Raw genomic sequence first — 24,700 nt, 5'->3', positions numbered from 1 at the left:
ACATTACAGTCTGCCATCCCCAAGATTGCTTGCCCTCAAGCAATCGCAAGCCTGGATGCTGTAGAATCTCCTCATTCTCCCAAGTAGCATCCTCAACTGGTAAGTTCTTCCATTTCACTAAGTATTTTGTGATGGTTCTCCTCCTCAAAAATCGTTCTCTGACATCAAGGATTTCCTTTGGAATGAGCACCAATTCTCTCTCTTCATCCAAAGGAGGCAAATCTATGGAGACCATAGCATTGTGTCCAAGCGCCTTTTTGAGGTGTGACACGTGGAAGGCATTATGAATACGGCTACTTACTGGTAGCTCCAACTCATAAGCCACAACTCCAACTTTCCTGATGACCCTGAACGAACCATAAAAACGTGGCTTGAGTTTCTCCGCTCCACTCTTCTTAAGAGTAGACTGTCTAAAAGGTTGTAGTTTCAAGTAGACCATATCTCCAACCTTGAATGAGCGCTCAACTCTCTGCTGGTCAGCGCACAACTTCTATTGGTTTTGCGCAATCTGAAGGTTGTCCTTCAATGCCTTTAGAATATCTTGACAATGCTAAACCATGTCCTTAGCTTGAGGGGCTCGACTATCACCAAAAACTAAATCAGCAAAGCTGGGAGCCTCATAACCATACAGCGCCATGAATGGTGACATCCGGATGGACATGTGATAGGTGGAATTATAGTAGTATTCACCCAAGTGCAACCATCTCACCCATGTTTTCCGCTGCTCTGAAATGTAGTTTTTGAGATAGCCTTCCAGCCATTTGTTTACTATCTCCGTTTGTCCGTCAGTCTGAGGGTGATAACTCGTGCTCGGGGTAAGCACAATACCACATAATCGGAAAATCTCCTGCCAGAAAATGCTTAGGAACTTGCTGTCCCTATCACTTACAATGTTTTTAGGCAGCCCATGTAGCCTAAACACCTCATTGAAGAACACATCAGCAACCTATGCTGCTGTAAATGAGTTGGTGATAGTGAAAAAGTGAGCAAATTTTGTTAATCTGTCTACCACCACATAGATACAATCCTTCCCACTAGCTCTAGGCAACCCAGTGATGAAGTCCATAGAGATACTTTCCCATTTCTAATTGGGAATCGGCAATGGTTGCAACAAACTGGCGGGTGCAGTGTGCTCGTCCTTGCTCTTCTGACAAGTATGGCATTCCTTGATGTACTTCAAGACATCTTTTTTCAACCCTTTCCAAGAGAATTTCTCTCGGATCTTCCTATTTCTCTTGAAAAACCATTGATGACCAGCAAGGGGTATGTCATGAAAAGTTTGTAATACCTTCTCCTTCAACTTAGTTTCAGGTGGAAGAAAGATTCTACCCTTATACATTATCAAACCATCCACCAAACTGTACTTTTCATCATGAAAAGTACCCTCAATAAGGCTGGTTGCAAATTGATTTTTGGCATAATCAGCCAGCAACAAGTCTCTCCAATTAGCAGTGAGCTCACATAAAGAGCTCAAATGTGGTCTCCGTGAAAGTGCATCTGCCACTATGTTATTTTTCGCTTTGACATTCTCAATGTCAAAGTCTTAAGCTTGAAGCTTACTATCCCACTTCTGTTGCCTCTCATTCAAATCTTTTTGGTGCATGAAGTGCCTAACGTTGTTATGACCAGTCTTAACAACAAACTTACTCCCCACGAGATACTGCCTGAACTTTGCAAGAGCATGCATTATGGCAAGCATCTCTTTATCATATATTGAATACAATCTTTCAGGCCCTCTCAACTTCCTACTTTCAAAGACAATAGGATGGTTGTCTTGCATAAGGATTGCACCAACACCTTCTCTTGATGCATCACACTGAAGCTCGAAGGGCTTGGTGAAATCTGGTAAGGCCAAAACAGGGCATGAACTCGTAATCTCCTTGAATTGATTAAACACTGTTTGTGCCTTTTCTGACCACTCAAAAGCTCCTTTCCTAGTGAGATCTGTGAGGGGGCAGCCGACTGAGAATATCCCTTCACAAACCTTCTATAAAAACCACATAGACCCAAGAATCCCTTCAAGTGTTTTATGTTCTCAGGTGGTGGCCAATCAATGATTGCTCTAATCTTTTCAGGATCCACCTTCACACCTTCTGCACTGATGATGTGGCCAAGATAGAGCAGCTCTCTCATTCCAAATTCACATTTGTACTCCTTAGCAAATAGGGATTCAGACTCTAGTATGTTGAGCACTTCATCCAAGACTTGCTGAAAATGAGGATGTCATCAGAAAATATGAGGACAAACTTCCTCAACTGCTTTTGGAAGATCTTGTTCATGCAAGATTGGAATGTGGCAGGAGCGTTTGTCAAGCCAAAAGGCATGACTAGAAATTCGAAATGCCCAAAGTGGCATTTGAATGCGGTCTTCTCAACATCTGATGCTCTCATCCTGATTTGATGGTAGCCCTATTTGAGAACTATCTTTGAGAAGAACATTGCACCATGTAGCTCGTCAATGAGCTCATCAATCCTCGGAATAGGGTACCGATTCTTGATGGTTTTTTGATTTAGTGCTTGGTAATCCATGCACATATGCATGGTCCCATCCTTCTTTTTCACCAATACAACAACCAAAGCAAAAGGGCTCTTGCTTGGCCTAATGCAACCCATGTCCAGCAGCTCCTTAATGGCTTTCTCAATCTCGTTCTTCTGCTTCTCGGGGTATCGATAAGGAGTAGTCATAATAGGCTTAGTGCCTGCTTCCAACTCAATGATGTGTTCAGTACCATGTTTAGGCGGTCTACTTGGAGGTAGATTTTCAAACACCTTACTCCTTTTTGTAAGCAAAGCTTGAATGTCATTAGAATAACTTCTTTTCTCTTTAGCTGAATTAGATGGCATGATCATACTCAGGAGATCTACCAAGAGGTGGTTCCCCAAAGACCTTACTCTTATTTGTGATTAATGCTTGAATGTTTGCAGAGTAGCTTCCCTTGACTTCTAGTGGATTTGATGACATTATCAAACAATCTGCTGCCCACTCCACTTGGTTATGGCGGATCAGCCTCTCCATCCTCTTCAATGAAACAACTCTAAGACCACCATTGGACATTCCTCTCAATACCACCTTCTTCCCATCAGACATGAATTTCAGCGCCATGGTTTGCAGATTTAATGTAATCTCACCAAGAGATCTTAGCCACTGAATCCCAAGGACTGTGTCATCAGTCCCTCCAATGCTAACCACAAAGAAGTCATCTCTAATTTCATGATTTCCCAACTTCAGAGACATGTTGGAAATAATTCGGTTGCATGATATAGTGGAGCCATCAGCCACCATGACTTTGAAGCCTTCTACTTCCTTAACCACTAGCCCCCTCTTCACAACATTTCTCTCATCAATGAAATTGTGAGTTGCTTTTGTGTCAATGAAAGCAATGACACGATGTTCTCCAATCACTCCCCGAACTCTAAAAGACTCATTTTTGTGAATGCTCGAGAGTTGAGTAACCACTCTATCTTCTAGCTCACTTCTAGGCCCTTCTGGAGCCTCTCCATACTCGCTGTCCTCATTTTCAGTTTGTTGTTTTGAAATTTCAGAATCTAATCCATCAGCTGAATACGACTCCATTTGGTGTAAATTGCCCTTCCCATGACATTTATGTCCTAGGGCCCAAGGTTCTCTGCAAGAGTAGCAAAGATTCTTCCTTCGGAGCTCTTGATAGAGCTCATCATCCATCCGAGAAGGGAACTTCTTGGTCTGATTTGAAAACTTCTTCTTATCCTTCCAGAAAGGAAAAGGCTTGGACTGAAATTTACTCTTTGGGGCAGCCAACTCCATATTCCTAGATTTCTTGATGGCTTCAGCTAAAGTAGGCAGATCAAATGCTTTGACCCATCCTTTCAAGGGTTCTTCAAGACCTGTGAAAAGAACAACTAGCCTCTTTTCTGAAATGCTGCTGACCATAACTAAGAGATTTTGGAATTCAATTATGTAATTATCCAAGGAGCCTTGTTGTTTGAGTTGAGAAAGCTCTCTGAATTTCACCTCCGGATCCTTAGAATCAAACCTTTCAATCAGCTTGTTGGCAAATTTGGCATAGGTGGTTATCAAGCTATGACCAAGGGTGACCAACCCATGGTACCACCATTCGTGAGCAATTCCATCCAAGTGCAAGGTGGTGAACTTGATGGATTCTTCTTCGGGCATAGGCCTCAAGGACAAATAATTGTCCAACTTATGCACCCACGCTCTAGCTTTACTCTTACTACTTCCATCAAAATGCGCTAGAGTAACCCTCCCAAGAGCTTGTTGATAATCTCTTGGAGCGGGGTATTGATTATCATACCTTCCTTCCCTCCTCTTCTTCTGATTCATGTACTGGTCAAGAGACAAGACATTTCGGATCTCTTGGGGAAGTGATCCATACTCCACAAAACTAGCTTGGATCTCATCAGCCATAGGGACTTCGACTTCAAGAGGCAGTGTTTCCCTTGGAAGTAAAACTGGTTGCAAAGGTCTGGTCATTGATTCAACAGACATTCCACTATTGTTGCTACTATTGTTGCTGCCATTCCCATTACCACCAAAGTTGTTGGAAGTGCTGGCATTATTTCCACTAGTATTTTGATTCTAGTCTTCACTATGTCCTCCTCCAGCATTCTGTCTGAAGGTGGCTACCATCTAGGACATCATGTCCATCATAGTATCAAATTTTTTCTCCATTTTCTCCACAACCACAGTTGCATCATTTTGACCAAATATTCTTTCTCCCATTGAATCCACTGAATCTATTGAATCAACTTCCTTATCTCTGTTTCTCAAAACCTCTGAAAAGGTTTCTTCCATTGGCACTGTGGGAATCTAATATTGTTGTCTTCTTTGTTCTCTGTTGTAGTAGCGGGTGTCTCTGTCAGTCATGGAGAACTTTGATCAAACTAAACACATAGGCTGGCAAGAAAAACCAGCTTTGATACCACTGTAGTATCCCCAACAATATTTTTTTTGAAATTTTAACAATTAAAAGCACCACACGCACTCATTAGGGTTAGAAAATGATAACCAAAACATTGTAGAAAGTAACCTTTCCACTTTCTAATCACCAAGAGCCCAAACTGGGAGGGTTAGAGAATACAGTGACAGGGGATCGTTAGATGCAAATCTGAGATGCTGATTACAATACTGGGCGGCAAGCCAGCCTCTTCCACTTATATAGTGGGTAATGGAAAATCCTAAAATCACTTGGCGATAAACCAACCAAGGACAATACAAACAACTGAAATGAACAATCACTCTACCGCTTATGCAGCGGGAGGACTAAAATGAAGATTACTATCAACTCCACCGCTTATTCAGTGAGAGGACATTATTACAAACAAAGATAGGCGGCATGGCCAGCCTCTTCCACTTATGCAGTGGGAAACACAGATAAGTTGCAGCAAGAATGATTGATCAGTACTATTGAAACAATCTTACAAAATAGAGACAAATGATTAGAGAAGATGTTTAATGTTGATCGCAAGCAAAATACTTCCAAAATCACACAACATAAAAACACTATTGCTGTTCTAATTCTGCAAGCTAGAAACACACTGTCCAACCACTACCGGAAACACCAAAACACTCATAACTTTCTCAAAACTATCCGGAATCACACCAAATCAAATGCAAACGACTAATATAACATAGGCAACCAATCCAATACCTCAAACCTGCAACTTGGAAGCCTCAAATGTGATGCACACATCCCAAGGTAATTCTGAAAATGGCGCTATAGCTGTAGAATTCGATTTGCAACCAAAAAACAGAATGACCACCAAAAGCCACGCCAAGATACAAGAAGGATTGTCTTCCCAATATGCTTCCAAAGAGCCGATACCTAGAACGATGCTGTCAACACATAGGCAGCTATGAATAAAACTCACTTCTAGCCAAAAACGCACCAGCAACACCAAAAACATAGCAGCAACATAGAAACTAAAAAAAAAACACTGAAACTGAATCAAACACTCCAAAAACTGTCACCCAAAATCAACTATCCAGCTCGGTATTGTGTCTCAAGTACGAAATTGAAGCAACTAGGAAGCTCTTCCAACTTCGAAGTTCAGTCACTCACCATTTCGGCAGCATAATGGTGTAAATTCTCATGATGCCCAAATGAGGAGCCAAGCGTTTGTATAAATAGATTTCTCAGTCTGGAACTCAAATCCAAATACCGCCAAATTCACCTTTCAAATTTGCATTTCATTTCCCAAGGTGGGCCCAAGCTTGGCGCCACACTCATATGCCAAAACTCACTCCAAAAAGGGGAAAACCATGATTTGGCAAGTAAATAAAACTTGGCAAATAAAAATAATATCTTCACATTCACTTTTGGCGTCCCCTTAATCAAATAAATATTTCGCCTAGCCAGACTTAGAAAAATAAGATTATGCACAATTCTCAATACAATTGATCAGTAATATAAATAATTAAATATTAAACTTTAAAGTAAAGTAATAATATTTAATTAATGAAAGATCCTTGATGATCCCCTTGCTGATCTGCTGTAATTTTTAAAATAATAAACTATATTTTCTTGTGATTTTTGCTGATGGTCTTACAGAATAGAGAGAAGTTGCAGAATGCTTGGTTTCTTTTTGTATTTTTTTGAATATATAAGCAAGTAATGAATAAAGAACAGCAAATAAAGAAGGAAATTGAAACAAGGAAGAACATTCAATTAAATCAGAATTGATACAAATCGTACCAGGCAGATTTCTGATTTATAATATCCAGATTATTCCCTATGCACTGGGGATGTGCTTACATCCAATAATGGCGCCAACTGAAGGGTAGATGATGAACACAAACCAAGAACACCAGCTATGGCTGAATGAAAGTCTTCACCACTTGCAGCGTATAGTGTACCTGTTGTAATGGTGGCATCAAGCTGAAACAATCACGCCCCTGCTGGGAAATTCAACCACCCTGCTGAAACCCTTACCAAGCAATCTGAATCTCCACAAGGAATAGCGCATACACTCTGACCAATAATGCCAATGCCAAAAGAATCCACTGCCAATCAATAGCTGAGGGCTACATCCCAGCCAGTACCAATCATGGGGTTTGCGTCCCAGATTGAAGAATTGCTCTACCAAAGCAATATCGCACCAAACAAGTTTTCAATATGTAAAAGATAATGAGAAATTAGGTTTCCTTCTCCTTATATCTCTTTCCTTCCAAATCGAACCCTAAAGATATATGAAAAGTGCGCTTTAATTTAAAGTCATATTTCCCAATATTGGGCGCCCAAGTATAGAGAAAACACCATTTTTTCAATATAAAATAACTCCAAGCGCCAAAAAGACCCTGGCAAGTGAAAATCATTTAGAAAAGTTCAAGACCTTTCCAATGAGCTATAACACATGGGTATACGAATCCAGATGAAGCCAAAAACCCCTTATTACTCTGAAATGGCTATAGACATAGCCTTATTTAAAATATTAAAACGCTAACTTAGGAAATATTTAAATATATTAAAAATATAACCCAAATAGCTACAAAAAGCTCAAAACACACCAAAAGCCTGAAACTGAACCTGTCACCTGTCTGTGACTGATGTCGGAAATCATGGATCAACTGGCAGTCTCATCCCTAAAATCTAGATGCTCCTAGAAACTAGGAAACACACCCAAATCTCTTGAAACTGAAACCAAGGAATGGTCTCATGGAACCCCAACCCTAGACACTGTCACAACCTCCTAAAAGTTGGAACTGCCTCCTAAAATCAAGGAACCGCTCCAAACTGGTCTACTACTGCCAAAAACACCAAATCCAAACATTGAATATCCTGACTGAGTCTCTATCCACCATTGCCAGCCTACAAGACTCCATAATAGGCTAACTCACAGGCCTCTGCTAGACAGAGCTAAAGAGGGGACATGACAATTAATTCACTTATATCTCCAATACTGATCGCAGTCAAATCCACAGGTGAACTGAAGTGAAGAAAAACATTGAACTGCACTAGATCGAAGCTCTGCCCAAAACTACCAAAAATAGCAATACCCGAACTGACACTTACTAAAAATAGTAAGTCAAGAAAAACTACTACGAAAATCTTGATCATCAAACCCAGAGAGAGAGCTCAGAAAACCCAGAAAAACTGTACCATCCAATCAGCCCAACACCCACCTACTAAAAATAGTAAGTTCGGAATTCTCCTCAGACCTTAATGCATGTTATACCATCGAGAAACTCTCAAAAAACCCAGTAGGAATCCATGAACAAAAATGTAGAATTCCCACCGGACAGTCCTCAAATGGCTCGTGCATAACTCCACAAAATAGGAAACCCTAATTCTCCATTCCTATCAGCCTACAGGTCTCCGAAATAGGCAAATGGACCACTAGTTACTCCTCACTGAGAAGGGGACATTACAAAATCACCCTCAACAAATGCCTTGGAGATGACTTCGCTCCTATGAATGAGCAAAGGAAGAGCAATTCGCTCCTAAAGGGGAGCAATGGAAGCCACCTCCAAATTTGCCACATCTCCATTCTTTCCTTTGTCAAAATCATGATGCATTTACCTCTTTCAATGATGTTAAAGGCACTAGACTTGTTCGTCGCCCTCAAATATGCAAAGGAAGTCCACATCGCAGTGCAATGGAAGAGGATTTCGCTCCTGAGAAGGAGCAATGTAAGTTAATTTCATTCTTGAAGGGGAGCAATGGAAATGACCTTGTACTTAGCCAAATTTTAGGTTGCTGATTGAGGACTGACTTCATTGCTCAAACCAAGACATCATATGATGACTAGATGGAGTTTAATATGTCTTAGAAGGCATGGAGAGGAAATTTGCTCCTGAGAAGGAGCAAAGGAAGCAAAATTCGCTTCTGAAGGGGAGCAAAGGAAGTGGAAATCGCTTCTAGAAGGGAGCAATGGAAATTTTCACACTTAGTCAAATTTTGCTCTTGCAACCTCTCAATGAGTATGATCGAATCATCCAAATGACAAAGGAAACACTTGCATTGTTGACTAGACTTGATCTAAGAGACTACTCCATCAAAATTCCCTCTATCCATGCTCAGCTTGACCTCTCCTATGCAACGTTTTGCCACCATAGGCTTTGATCAGTTTGGTTGACAACAACTCTTACCCCACTCAAACTTGTAAGAGAGATATCATGCTAAAAGACACTAGGACTTGAAGAAAAGAGGGGTTCCCCATTTTGATGGGATGATGTTGTGAAATGGTTGCACCAATCCCATGTTGCATCCTTGTGTAAGATTTTACAGGTTGTAAGACTATAATTGATAAATTCAAACTTTGTACTAGGTTAATTGATTATGAGATAGTATTATAATTTACTCCATACTTTGTTATTATCTTTCTTTAGTTTGCAAAACTTTATGAATCAATGTTAATTTCATCTTTCTTTGTTTGTGTGATATGCATTATGCAAATATTGTCAATCTCCATTTTATATCATCTTGTTTGAATGATTTCAAATTTTTGAATATAGATTATCGATAATTACACGCTTTTTATTGTGATTGTTGTTAATTCAAGTGTTTGTAGCTTTGAATTCTAATACTTAGGTACTTAGATTTGTGAATTCTTTTTTTTTTATTGGTAATAGAGTTATATATTTTATTGATTATAAAGGAAATATTACATTTTGAAAGTGTGGATTTCACCAACTACACTAAAAGAACCATCCGACATAGTCACCATGCCAACCTTGTTCATCCCTCCAACCAAGTATGAACCGTAATACATTACATTTCAAAAAAGACATTTTTTGGTTTATCATAGCAAACCCACAAACTATCCACTATACCATAGCTACTCGAGATATTCTATAAATCAGATGATAAAACCCTAAAACAGTCTGACAAACACTCCCATATATTGCATTACCAAAATTTACAGGGTAATCACAAAAACTGATCCAAAATATGAACAATTTTAAACAGATTATTTTATCTTCTTCTTTGACCCCAGAGGGCCATTAACCCAGTAATCATTTGGATAAAAAACAAGGCATCACTTATTGTCATTTGTTGCCACCTCCCACCCAGGAGCTTGCTCCGCTTCATTCTCATGTAGAAAATCATTGAGGGCATTCCATCCCATTGTTGAAAAACGCAGACTTGGCAATGACTCGGCCAATCCAAAGTTTTTAAAAACTCAGGACTTGCCAAGAAACTTGAGAAAAAATCGGCAATAACTCGGCAAATTTATTGAACATTTGAAAATATGTAATCTCTTAAAATATTCTTAAAAAACACACATATACACCAAATTGTTACATTAGTGAGGATAAGTTATTAACTATAATACTTTAAAAGATATTAATATTTAGATAGTGTTATATTATTGTTAATATTAATTGTTATATTAATATTATATAAAGTCTAAATATTAATACATATTGTTGTTATATTGACTTTTATAACAATATCTAAAAAAATAGCATTATAATAATCAACATGTGCCCTTAATATTAATTGTAATTGATTAACTCATTATTATATATATGTAACACATTAATATTAAGGGTTAAGGTGATTGTTAAGTCTAAATGTTGTACTAATCGCCTTATATGTGCCTCAGATAGGAGGTCTTCATCACACACGTGATTAACACAACAATGCAGCTTAAATTAAATGGTGGTATTAAAACCCTTAATTGCTCAATGCGTGCGCCTGCTCGATCGCCTGTCGTGTGCCAAACAGAGGCCAGAATGAATCTGTATTAGTGTTTTTTTTACCTGTAGCACTAAAATCATCGACTTACTGGAAATGTAGAAAATTTGCAATGGGGCGATGTGTGAAAATGTCACAACAGGTTTTATGTGGTCCAGTTGCGAAGTAGTCAAATCTGGGAAACTACAGATAACTTTGTCTCTATATGTTGCTGTAAGTGATTTGCAGATGTAAGACACTTAATCTTCTATGTAAGATGTTACCTGGGTTCCTTTACCTGAAAGTATTATCAATAATGCTGTAATAAAACCACCTTTAGGAAAGACATCAATAAAAGAAACAATATCCATTGCTTCATTGCCTAATTTTGTGTCTTGGCAAACATACAAATGTGTCGGAGGTTTTCATTTGTCTGTTATCTACTTAAACAGTTTTTATTGGTTTTTCATGTTTCCATGCGATTGTAATGTGTACCACTCCACTATGGTAATTGCAAATGATTGAAAACATCTTATAGGAATAAAAGCAAGCCCAAAATAAATGAGGCTCCTAAATGCTAGCTCCTACACTTTAGGAACAAAGATTGACAAATCCTGCTGATCTTAACAACACAGATGAAGATAAGAGAAATTTAAAAAACAAGGGAAAATATTATGGAAGAAGCTTTACTCAAGTTGTTGAGGCCCATTCATGCTAATATTAGATTGAAATTTTTGCCATGTTTGTAACTCAATTTTTCCAATATTTGATGTTTTGACTTTGTCGATGGATGTGATCTTTTTTTATGTTTTAATTAGGATCCAGGCATTTGGACTAATTCGACAAATATTGTATATTATTTATTTTTGTTTTCTTTAGAGCATAAATAATTAGGTTTTTAGCATAGTTATACTTTGAAGGTCCCTTATAATGGATTTACTCTTGTTGGAAGTTTTCTGTCTTGTATGTGACAAACTTGCAATATTCTTAGTTCATTTTTATCATTTTATTTTGATTATACTTAATTTTGGGGTTTTCTTTTATGCCCTAGGTCTACTATGCATCGGGTTGTAGTACCAGATCAGGAGCGGTACTCTGTAAGTTTGAGAAAAAAAAATCCTTTTCAATTCTGATGGATAAGATTGGACTGCAACCAGCTGCTATGATCTTTTCTATTGCACTTGAAACATATGAAGAAAGAATTGTCATTATAATTATATCATGCAAAGCAAAAACTACATTTAAGGGTTTGTATTCACCTTTGTCACTGCTGGGTAAGGGAATAGTTACTTGTAGAGAAAATCATATGGCCAACCGAATTTCTCATGGATTGTCTCTATCAATGCTCAATGCAAAATTCTCAGACCTAACTGATGCAATGGGTAAGCAAATCTCATGTGACCCAGCCACATAAGCTACCTACACTCAGTGCCCCAGGAAGAAAAATAGTGGTGTTTGTTTGCATCAAAGTAGCATCTTGTGTCCTAGCTTGAATTTCCATTCTTACCCAGGCATGTAGCAGACAAAGGAAGCTACTAGTTTGATGTCTGAAGTCACCATTGCCACTACTCTAAGCACGGAAATAGATGCAAATATCAAAGCTGTAATTGGTTTGTAAATATAGGTGAAAGCAAATCAAATCCAGAAGCAGCACATGTACAGTCTCATGGATTGTGGAAATCTACTAGCATTAGCTTTTCACCAGCCAAGTTTCCATTTAACCAGCATGATCTTTCCTTTTTATTTATTTTTTTAATGTCTACGATGCATCCCTACTTAGTACATCACCTTAGGGAAAGTACCACATGGATTGCAATGCATGCATGCAATAAATTGAATGCCTATTGCATATTGTCATGGATTTATAATAGACACAGTTGTGTTTCAGGTTTAAACATAGTAATATTGTACGATAATCACAAGACAAGGTAAAAGAAATCCATCATGAGAAAAGGTCAAGAGATAGTACCAGTACCAAAATAATTTATAAACAAGACTAAATGTATACACCAGGATAAGTTCTCTAGTCTATCAAGCTCTAAAGAGAGAAAATAAAAATGCCTCTTGTAGTGGACATACATAAAGGACTATTAAAGGGGGAAATATGTATGACAATACAGAGGACAAATAAGCAAGAGAATATAAGTAGGAACATCTGGACGACAATAAAGTGATGACTATATGCATGATAACAATGCATAATGTAACAAAACATGCACTGTAATCAGAACTGCATAAATAATGCGTGCAGGTGAAAGAGATAATTACCAAAGCATACTTGTAGCTCTTGCATGATAGCTTCCTGCTTGGCTTGAGCACTTGGGTGAAGGTAGTTGTAGGTGAAGTCATGATCTATGTTAGAAATATAAACCCTACCATACCCTGGTGGAGGACTCCTAAGACTTGGTGTTTATTCTTGGTGGATTTCCTCTCCTTGAGTCTTCAAGACCTTACAGGTAATTTTTCTTTGCTTTGGTGAAGTCCTCTACCTTGAAACCTTTAGAATCACCTAAGGGGAGTTTGCCTATTACAAGCACAAAGCAGAGCAGATTGTGAATCTATATTCTCAAAAATGGCACGAGGATGCCTAGTATTTGGTTCTAACCCCTAAAATCATCATTTGCAAGATTGCTAGTATCACCGTCCATGGGTGTTGATGTTAGCAATACAGCAAAAAGTGGACATCACTATCTATGGAAGATGATGTCAGCCAAATAAACAATTGAGTTAAAAAGGAACCTAAAAGGGGCTGCAATGGCTTTCATGTATCATAAGGCCATTCTAAGATGTATACACTAGATATATATTAACTTGACTTGAATTATTTTTGGATCGAAATTACTCTTTACTAATATGCATGACTACTTTCTGAGGTCAATTTTCCCATTGTGATTCTCTTCTCATGCAGTTTGCTAGTTCATCTTGCAGGATTCTCCTGCATGCACAGGGAATCCAAAATAATTCTAGAAACAGAAGAATTGTAGCTCTTATCTCATGCATTGACTTTTCCAAACTATACCACCTTTCAATGAGGTATGATATTCTAGAAGTCGATTTTTCTTTCTGTTGTATAATAGTTAATAGGAGTTAACATTAAGGCTAAAATAGCAAGCTACTAACTATAGTTATAACAGATTTCAGCACCTTTGATGACAAGATCAAAATCAGGGTCAGCAGTCAGACTATATCAGAAACATCTATAGTGTCGAAAAAAATATTTACCAGGTATTACAATATTGTAAGTTGTAACAGTCGTAATTGTATTTTTGTTCCAGCTTTTAATCATGTTCTTTGTGCAGATTTCATCAACATTTGCTTGGTCAAAGTTGGGATGCTCAACTAATGAAAAGCCAACACCATGATCAATGAAATGGTTCATAAACAATTGTTGAATTTTAGCAGCCATTCTTTCATCACTCGTCCAATCATGTGAGCCATCATCATCAAATGTCTTTCCTTTCTTTATGGCGTTTCAAGGACATTACATCTTTCTACCTTTCACCTGTAATATCATTGTTTTCAGCTGCTTGTTGTTCCTCTTCATAATCTGGCTATCATTCTGCATACTTGATATCATCCTTATTGAGATTTATGGAACCATGGTTAGTTAGCTTATAGAAATCTTATTTTAATATGTCACAAAGCATTGTAACCTGCGAGACAATAACACCAGAGGTGAGTTCACAGCATAAGTCAGCAAACAATCTCCTTTTACCTTGAAACAGCTAGCTATTCTTAGCTCTCCAAATTTACCACAGAACCTAAGTAGATAAAACAAGCCAAAATTTACAGCAGTTTTACTCAAATCTTTAACATAATGAAAAAATATCAATCCAAGAAATATATTGAAAAAATAAATGGATAAAGATTCCTCATCATTGCAAATAGGACAATCTACATCATTAAATCCAATAAATCCAGTGACATTTAAAACTGACCCTTCAAGCAATTTCTGAAGTAGCAGAAACCAACCAATGTAGGCTTTCTTGGGTTCAATCCATGGAGACCAAACAAGAGACAATTTTTCTTACCACTCAAGGTTAGATAATTCAATCCCCCACTCATGAATGAGAAAGGTATATATCTCTTGGATGCTGAAATTATAATTCATTATATATTAATTACAAAGGAGACGAAGGCTCCTTATATAGAGAATACAAGAGGATCTTTCCATAACAAAAACGATTGAGAATAGAAACATGAAAGACAAAGGAAACTTTCTAAAACTAACTAAAGATGAAATGCAAGAGAAATATTCTAAATAAGAACAAACTACGAAAAGGAAATATCCTAAACTAACTAACTGAATGACCATTATAGAAACATTGCATAATTACTTCAATACCCTTCCTTAAAGTCATTCTACTAACAACCCTACATAAGACTTGACATAATCTATAGGTCATTTGGTCACGAATGCATAGAAAGCTGCTCTCTTCTCCTTAGAATGCTCTATGACATGAGCCTATTGAGAGCCTCCCTAGTTCTGCAAAACTTCTGGATATGACCAAGCTTACCACAATCCTTCCGACCCGAGGTTAGCTAACAAAAAGCCATCCCTCCCTTAGACTGAGATAAGCTTCTCAAAAAACTTAACAATTCTGAAAGAATACAATTTTGTCCAAAAAATCGTCAAAAGTTTTTGCAGAAGAACATTGTTCGCCTTAGAAACCCTAGGTGTGACCCAAAACAAGCTGCAAGTAATCATGATTTTGTGGAGAAACCACTAAACCTTTGATGCAATGCTGAAATCACACACAATTTTGTGAAAAAAATCAGCAAAAACCTTTATTCTATCATAACAATCTGTAAAAACCCTCCCTGATTTTTTTGGAAAATAATTAGAAAACCCTCCATCTATACGAATTTTATTGAAAAAATTCGCCAAATATGAAAGATGCCAATTGAGAATCTGATCTAGTCTGAAGTTTTTTTGTTTGCTTTCAAATCTTTGACCAGCGAATTGTTTTATTGGTTTGAGGTTAATTTTGATGTTTTTTTTTAGTTTTTGGGGTTTTGCTTGCTTATGCCAATGAAAATTTGCCAAAAGAATGCAATACATTAAAGAAACAATTAACTGAAATAAAATTTCAGAACTCGGATTTTATTGCAGCAAATTATTAATTGAAGAGAATGACTATTTAAGTCAACTAGAGCCAAAATTGGCCTACTAGGTGCCTACTAGGTGTTCAATGCCCTACCTGGATGAGCTTATTTTGATGCTGGAGGTGGTGCACAAAGCAATACAGGAGCCTTTAGGTGCTACAAATTGTTCCAATGTGTTTTATTCTCCTTATATATAATTATCAAAAACAATTTAAGGAAGAAATAGCAGACCAGGTGCTTATTCCAAATTCTTGCTGGGAGAAACCTCCAGAATTGACCTGTTTTCCCCACTAAAATGCTGATGTAGCCCAAATGTGTTAAAATTTCCCTGAAAGAACCACTGATCTGTCTTCATTTGCTGCCAACAATAAATTTACACACAAATTTCTGAATCAAAACCCTCTAATTTATTTTATTGGCTTCACAGGGGAGGCAAAGAGGGTGCGGCTAGTTGGGAATGGTATGGCCAGCATAAAAAACCTTGGTTTGAGAAAATCACATTTTTTCATAAAAAATGATTCAAAAAAAATCTGAAAGAAATTTCAGGTAAAAGGCACGAATTTTAAAAATTCGTAAAAAGATCTTTTTTTTGCTTTGATATAATGAAATTATAATTTGTTATATACTAATTACAAAAGAGACAAAGGCTCTTTATATAGAGAATACAAAATGATCTTTCTATAATGGAAATGATTGAGAATAGAAACATGAAAGACAGAAAGGAAACTTCCTAAAACTAACTAAAGACGAAATACAAAAGAAACATTCTAAATAAGAACAAACTATGAAAAGAAAATATCCTAAACTAACTAATTGAATGACCATTATAGAAACATTACATAATTACTTTAATAGATGCTAGTTGGTAATTCATTAAGAATCCTATCAATAATCTTGGTAAGTGAATTGATGTTACCTTGGACTTTGTTAGCGTTTTAATTCATACCATTCAGTGTAATACAAAATGAAATGTGTATAGTAGAAATATTCTTCAAGTTGGAAGGGGAAGCTCCATGCAACAAAAACTAACTGAAAAGCTCTAATCTAAACAATATGTACTTACAATTTACAATCTACAATCTGTACAATTGTATCTTTTTGTCATGTCCCCTCCTTGATCATTATATATTTAGCATAATAAAACATTTATTATTATTAATGAATATAATTAACGAATGATTATTTGAAATTATTAAATATTTATTTATTTATTAAATATTATTATTTAATTAATATTTAATAATATTCTTTAATCATATAAATGAAATCAGAAATAATTAAAATAATAATAATAATTTATTATGGAAGGGTGTGGTTGGACCATTGGAGTAATAAGTCGAATTGTTTATGTTGAAGGGAGATGTCTCTTAACATCCAAGGAACACAACTATTCAATCAGCGGAATATAAGATGGCAATCGAATCCATCCAAGCAGACATTGATTTTGGGGAAAATACTTTAAGAAGAATAAGCAAAGAAAGGCAAGGCTGACCCTACAGTACGTGTAGCAAATGACAGGCAGAAACGTCTTTGCTCATGGTGGTATGCATAGGGATGTGTTAATACGTATGCTTCAAAACCTGATAATGTTTTATACAGAATATCAATAGAGACTGCAATACGTATGACAGTCATAGTTAATATACAGTGGCAGACCAGATCTGATGCATGTCAGATCTGTCTGCCTTTATAGCCAAAGTTATACAATCAACTTATGTTTTTAGGCAGGGGAATTGGACTGCAAGGAGAGAAAAATACAGGAGGAAGAAGAGGTCAGCATTCATATTGACTGGGAACTCTACGGGTATGAATATAAGGGCTGCTAATAATATCATTCGATGCAGTTTAATAATGTTAATACAATCACTATTATGAATACAATTTAATACAATCAAAACTAATGATACAATTTAATATTATTATTAATACAACTGAAACAGCAATCATTAACAATGAATTCTAAATTCATATAAGAGACATAAGAATATAAAATAAATCTGGATGTATTATTTAATTAAGGAAACATAAAGGGGGAATTAAGAGCAGATGGAAAGGGGGAAGAACGATAATGTGTCTTATGCAGAACAAGTAAATCTGAGATTATAATTCAGATTGAATTATCAAATCAATATCAGAAAGAAGATTATGTTATCATTGATTGGATTCATGTTAAGATAGTTTTGTCTCCTAATCACCTTGCTTTAAGTCATGTTGAGATGGATTAATTATGGTTAAAACATGCCTAAACCTAGTAAGGGACATTACACTTTTGGGTGCTTCACATATAGCATATAAAACTAAAGGTGTGTCTTTAAACATGCAATACTAAAAAGCTTAAAGTAAAACTTATCTTTGGCTAGGACAAAAGGTTGACACACACTTCTACTTAAGGTGAGAGGTTTTTATGCTTTTCATTGAAAATAAACCCTATAGCAACTACCATGCTTACGTTGTTTAGTTAAAGGTGAGACTAAGTGGTGCAACTACATAAAGTTAGGATTGTCTTAAGCAACACAAAAGTCTTGATAAATTATAAAAGGGGAATGACATACAAAGCTACACATTTCATGGCAACCTACAATTACAATAGAAAGCCTGCAGTTAATGATTAAACACTTAAATACATTTCATTGACACATCCATTAGACATTATGAGCTAAACACAGTAATTGCATTCAAAGCTACAAAAACCAACTTACAACCAACTTAACACATATTCACTACAAATCTTCTAATAATTGTTAAGTGAAATTCAACTTAGAAAAACACAATAATATAGAACAATCAAACAACAAATTAGACATACCAAATTTCTGTGAATTTAAATCTAAGTACAGTTTGCAATTATTTATATGCTTTTATAAGACTTTGTAAGAAAATTAATAGAAAACCTAAAACTTATGCTAAGAATAGTTTAGATGTGCATAAAGAAAGCTTATTACTCAATTTTGTCCACAAATATCAAACCCTAACTAAAAATTCTATGGATTAAATCATCAAAGTGTAATTTGTACTTATTATAAGTTTTTACAAGTTTTGGCATGAAAAATAATAAAAAACCTAACATGGTAAGAATAGTTTGTTTGTGCACAAAGCAAGCTTATTACACAAATTTGCCCCTTAGCAAATCTTTAGATAAATATTTGAAAAGGATAACTATCAAGTAACAATAGACCTTCAAGAAAATCATTGACAAAAAGGGAATCTATAAATAGAATCTAAAAAATAAAAAATAGACTGATCAGAATATGGCAATATGCTTATCTCCTTGAAAAAGTAGATTTTTAAAACTGGTGCAGGCTATAAATAGTCAATCCGATAGCTAGTTTTGACATTGATTCTGATAAATTTCTCCCATTATGGCAAAATGGCAATCCCTCTGAAAAAGTTTTGAAATCCTGAGCCATTCACCAATCTTGGTGACTTGAATCTGATTTCCCTTCATTTTGTTGATCTTTAGAAAACCCTAGTTGAGATCTGTGACTGCAATTCATTGAAACCTTGGAGCATATGAAAATATCACTCTCTCTAAACACATCAATATGATTGATGTTATGTATGCTGTTCTCTTGCCTTTAACCAGTCAAAAACATGCTGAAATAGTGACAGAATCCTAATAATGATTTGAGAACAATTGCTGCAATGATAGATTTTTGATAATTGAAAGCTCAGCAGCTTGGAAGATTATGAACAGCGATATGTTTGATGATGGTGGTCTTCAAACCCTAGGTCTTCAGTTTGATAAAGCAGAAATGCATTTTATAGTGGAAAATTCACTTGTCCTAAACTGAAATCAAGGTCATCTTGAATGCATTAAAATTACTTGTATATGTTTGATAATGTGACCAGGAGATAAAACCTTTTCTTAGGAAGAAGTGATTGAAATTGCTTGAAAAATGAAGAAGTTATGCCAAAATCAGGTGCTTAAAACTTTAACTGGATATTTTGGTGAAGAACACTGCTGCGGCTGACTGAATCCTGAGGAATGTTGCTGATTTTTGCCACCAAAACCCTTTGAGATCAAGCACCCTGCCAAGGATTGATGATCACTGTTGAATGTTAATGAAAATCACTTGATCATAAAATTGTATCCCAAAAGACAATTTTCACTGCTACTATGACAAAAAACCCTTCTGTAGATTGCTTTTTACTATTTATTCTTTCAATGGCCTATATATAATCTTCTTTTTCATGTTTATTTTAGAATAAAAAACTGAATTGTTTTTGTATAGGAGATGACTCTATACATAGCAGATCTGATTGCTTGATAAGATAGATCTATTGTAAAGAGGCATGCTTCTACTACTATGAACACTCATAGTTCTCTGAAACAAAACTGAGTTGGCCCTGTGTGTTGGTGCATGTTTTTGACTATACACACACAGGCTGCATTTTCTTTGTTATTAATTTTTCTCAGTTAGGAAGATGCCTGCTATGTGATAGCATGTAACTTCGTTTGAAAACAGTTTCTCATATAGTAGGGTACATGCTGCTAAACCATGTCTGCAATCTAACATTTTTATAAACCTGTTCTCACATTTTATGGTGTGCCAATCTTCATGACTTATAAATTTTCACTCACACAAACTTTCTGTATACTCTGAGGGCATGTGTTTCTTGATGGCATTGTGGATGTTTTAATTTTGAAAACTTGCCTCCCAATTCAGGGTGTGCACTTCATAATAGCCGCACACATTCTTTTGTTTTGAAACTGACCAATTTGTAGTAAGAGACATGCTTCATACGCATGCTATACATTTTTAATCTTAAACAAAAACCTAATCCTTTTCTATATTGCGTGTACCTTAACCTGGTGTCACATTTTTTTCTTGACGGAATTTGTATTTGCTATTATTGGCGTGTGCTTCATACCTTGACTACAACCTTTGTCAACTCAAAACACTGCCATCTGTATTATATGAGTGTTTCTGTACATGTTACTGTGATTCTTTCAAATAAAAAATGTCCTTCACAGACCAATAGCATGCACTCAGCAACAGGGATGCAACTTTTCATGCCAGTAATTTTCATTTCTTCTTTGCTGATCCTGCAAAGACACGAACAAGAGATGATAGAAATGACAGAGTTGAACAAGACTCTTGTTTTGATGGAAATACAAGTATTTGGCTTGAGAATTGTCATAATACATTTTTCTTTTTGTATGGGTACAACAGGCTTTAGTGTTAAAATATGTTTTAACCTGTGGAGGAAAATCAATTGCAAGTGGAGAAGGTTCTCTTTTGAAATTCAGGGAGCAAAAACTTGCTTCTAACTTCTTCCCAAGAAGTCGACTGGCTAGTCCTGAACATATCACCAAGATTTTGGAATCCTTTTCTCACTAAGATTTTGGCATCCTTTATCGTACCAAGGTCTTGCAAAGCAGCCTTTAATGGGAACTAAAGGTTTATTGTTATAGTACCACCAAATGGACCTTAAGCACTATATACTTACATCTCTCTTAGACAAAGCATCCTAGCTTGACATAAGAAATTTAATTGGCTCCCATGCTCTCCAAATAGTATAGAAGACTGTTAAACTTGCTGGCTTCACTAGAAATTTCACAAGCAAGTCATAAGGGTAAAGACCCTTCAAATCTTTTTATCTCTTCAAGACAGTATTACAAATATTATTTGTAATCAAATTTTTCTTGGGTTCATCCTCATGATTTTGGAATTTGTTTTCCTGCTAAGGAAATTTCTTGCAATTTCATGTTTCTAAGCCTATATTTCCAAATTTCTTTGGAAGGCAGAACAAATTTGAGCTAATTGCAATTCTTTTTCCACTTCATTTTTTGCTTGATCAGGGGAAATCTCTTATCCTTGTATGCAAATATTCAATTTGATAATCCCAAAAAGCCTTGCGAAAGCATAATTTTGTAATGCCCCCTCTTAGGTAGTTCAGACTACAACAGAGATTGGCCTCTAATCAAGAGGTTCCCGTAGGTCAGCAAAGTGGCTAGGGGACCCAACTAGGGTTAGTGGAGCTTTGCAAGGGGCTTTACAAACCTTTACAGATATGCAGATGCAATCTCCTATTTTTTAGGAGATTGGGAGGTGGTCCTAGTTTTTAGGAGGTGACTGGTAGTGACCCTGCTATATTTAGACATCATCCTTGGACTAGCGGTAACACTCAGTTTTCAGTTTGAAGTTCAGGTGATGGATCCAGAAATAAATTTGAAATATTAAAGTTATTTAAAGTTAAATATTAAATTTGGAATAAATTTCAACACTGAGATTGTTGAAATGTGGCGACTGATCAGCAAAGTACTGTATACTAAACACGTATCCTTGCCGGGGTCCGGGGTCGGGCTGGGCCCCGAGCAGGGGTTCGGGGGCGGCAGCCCTCGAGGAAAGCGGGGGTTCTGGGGAGGAAAGCGGGGGTTCAAGGGTGGGAGCCCTTGAGAAAATTTTTTTTGGGTTTTTTTTTTGTTGATGAAAACCGACATTGTAATAAAACCCTAAAAAGGCCGACTTTGTTTTTGCCCTAAAAACGCATGTTATAAGCGGCTGGGATGCTTAAGGCATTGTGAGGTTGATGTACTATTTTTGCTAGATAATAAGAAAGATTGGATAGCTGTGTATGGTGGACATAACCCATTCTGGGTGAACCACGTTAAATCTCTGTGTTATCTGTGTCCTATTTTATTTCTTCATCTTTTGTATTTAAATCTGCATATAATTGTTAGTTCATATTTGCTTTGGATCTGCTAGAAACCCTAACAATTGGTATCAGAGCGAGTATTTCTGTAAATTGACAGGACTTTTAGATCTGAGTGGGAGCAAAGGAGGATTCCAAATTCAAGGTCGAAAAGTTTAACGGCCAGAATTATCAGTTATGGAAAATGCAGATGGAGGATTATCTGTATCAAAAGGATTTGTGGTGTCCGTTGGAAGGAAAGGCAAAGAACGCGACCACAATGTCAGATGAAGAGTGGGACATTTTAGATAGAAAGGCATTGGGATCCATTCGATTGTGCCTTGCACCATTTGTAGCATTCAATATTACAGAAGCAAAAACGACTGTAGATTTGATGGCGACATTGGCTAAGTTGTATGAGAAACCCTCGGCTTCGAATAAGGTATTTCTTATGAAGCGTTTGTTTAATTTGAAAATGAGTGAGGGAGGATCTGTAGTGGAGCACTTAAATGGATTTAATACAATTACCAGTCAATTGTCTTCGGTAAAAATTACCTTTGCAGAAGAGGTTAGGGCTCTCTTGATTTTATGTTCTTTGCCAGAAAGCTGGAATAGCTTGGTTATGGCTGTAAGTAATCTGTCTCTGGTTTTGGTATTTGATGATATTGTTGGTGTTATCCTAAGCGAGGAAATGTGAAGGAAAAGCACATGTAAGACTTCAACATCATCAAGTAGTGTTTTGAATGTGGAGAACAGAGGAAGATCAAAGGAAAGAGGAAAAGGCCCTTGGAATGAGAAGTCACGAGGGAAGTCAAAGAAAGGACGCTCTCAATCTAGAGGAAAGAAAGATTGCTGGTACTGCGGAAAGCCTAGTCATCTAAAGAAAGACTGCTGGTCTCGGAAAAACAAAGGAGACAAAACTGAAAATGACAGTAAGGAAGCTAATATTGCAAGTAATACTTTACAAGATGCTTTAATCTTATGTTTGGATAATGTTAATGATTCCTGGGTAATAGATTCTGGGGCTTCATTTCATGCTACACCCCTTAGAAAATATTTTCTAGATTATGTTCAAGGTGATTTTGGACAGGTATATTTGGGTGATGACGAGCCCTGTCAAATTGTTGGAAAAGGAAAGATAAAGATCAAGTTGCAGAATGGAAATGACTGGTTTCTACAGGAGGTAAGACATGTTCCTAATTTAAGAAGAAATTTAATTTCTGCAGGGCAACTAGGTAGTGAAGGTTGCATAGTTACTTTCTCAGACAGTATCTGGAAGGTCAGTAAAGGATCATTAGTAGTAGCTAAAGGTGCGAAGGTAGGCACATTATATCTGTGTACTGGTAACACTTACTCTACCCTAGCTGCTACAGATAAAGTTACTGTAGGGACAGCAACAATAGATGTTGCAAGAACAGATTCAATAATGTGGCACCATAGGCTTGGGCACATGAGTGAGAAAGGGATGAAAATACTTCACTCCAAAAATCTCTTTTCCAGGACTAAAGAAGATTGATTTAGAGTTCTGTAAAAACTGTGTTTATGGTAAACAGAAAAGAGTCAGATTTCTCAAGGTTGGGAAAGAGAAGAAGAGTGAGAAGTTAGAGCTTGTGCATTCAGATGTATGGGGACCAGCTCAGATATCATCTCTTGGTGGCTCTTGTTATTATACTATTTTTATTGATGACTCAACCAAAAAAACATGGGTATATTTCCTAAAACAAAAATCAGATGTTTTTGAAACTTTTAAGAAATGGAAAGCTTTGGTTGAGAATGAGGTAGGAAAAAAGTTGAAGTGTCTCATATCGGATAATGGAGGTGAATATTGCAGCAAAGCATTTGAAGATTACTGCTCCTTAAATGGGATTCGAAAGCAGAAGATAGTTCCAGGAACTCCACAGGAAAATGGTGTGTCAGAGAGAATGAATAGGACTATCATGGAACGCGCGAGGAGCATGAGATTGCATGCTGGATTGCCCTTACATTTTTGGGCAGATGTTGTACATACTGCTGTCTATTTGATAAATAGAGGACCTTCAACCCCTTTGGATGGTGGTATTCCAGAGGAGGCATGGACTGCTAAAAAGGTAAATTATTCTTTTCTGAAAACCTTTGGTTGCGAAGCTTTTGTCCATATTGATAAAGAAAACAGAACCAAGCTTGATGCTAAATCTCAGAAATGTACCTTCATTGGATATGGGATAGATGAATATGGCTATCGGTTATGGGATTTTGAAAATAAGAAAATAATTAGAAGTAGAGATGTTATATTGAATGAGAAGGTTATGTATAAAGAACAGATGCAAGAAAAGAAGCATGAACAGGACAAACAAGAATATGTGG

The 24,700-nt window shown here is 36.6% G+C and overlaps 1 protein-coding gene and 1 long non-coding RNA gene across 7 annotated transcripts in view; both read left to right on the top strand.

The window, feature by feature from the left end:
• The window catches only part of LOC131077307 (2-oxoglutarate-Fe(II) type oxidoreductase hxnY), a 134,529-nt gene that overhangs the window by 91,036 nt on the left and 18,793 nt on the right, over positions 1 to 24,700 (top strand). For all 6 annotated transcript variants that reach the window (XR_009113576.1, XR_009113575.2, XM_058014774.2 and 3 more), the window contains one exon: positions 11,667 to 11,712. Coding sequence is in view for 4 of the 6 variants with exons in the window: in XM_058014774.2 (XP_057870757.1) it covers positions 11,667 to 11,712 (46 nt within the window). In the remaining 2 variants the exon portion in view is untranslated. The remainder of the gene's footprint in view (positions 1 to 11,666; positions 11,713 to 24,700) is intronic.
• LOC131077309 (uncharacterized) lies at positions 11,719 to 14,111 on the top strand. The gene is made up of 3 exons (XR_009113577.1): positions 11,719 to 13,648; positions 13,750 to 13,840; positions 13,915 to 14,111. It is a non-coding gene; the product is annotated as an uncharacterized LOC131077309 (long non-coding RNA).

The sequence above is a fragment of the Cryptomeria japonica genome, chromosome 6 (assembly GCF_030272615.1).
Source record: "Cryptomeria japonica chromosome 6, Sugi_1.0, whole genome shotgun sequence".
In the NCBI taxonomy this organism is placed as follows: domain Eukaryota; kingdom Viridiplantae; phylum Streptophyta; class Pinopsida; order Cupressales; family Cupressaceae; genus Cryptomeria; species Cryptomeria japonica.
The sequence above is the reverse complement of the archived record's forward strand: the minus strand, read 5'-3'. Positions and strand labels throughout refer to the sequence as shown.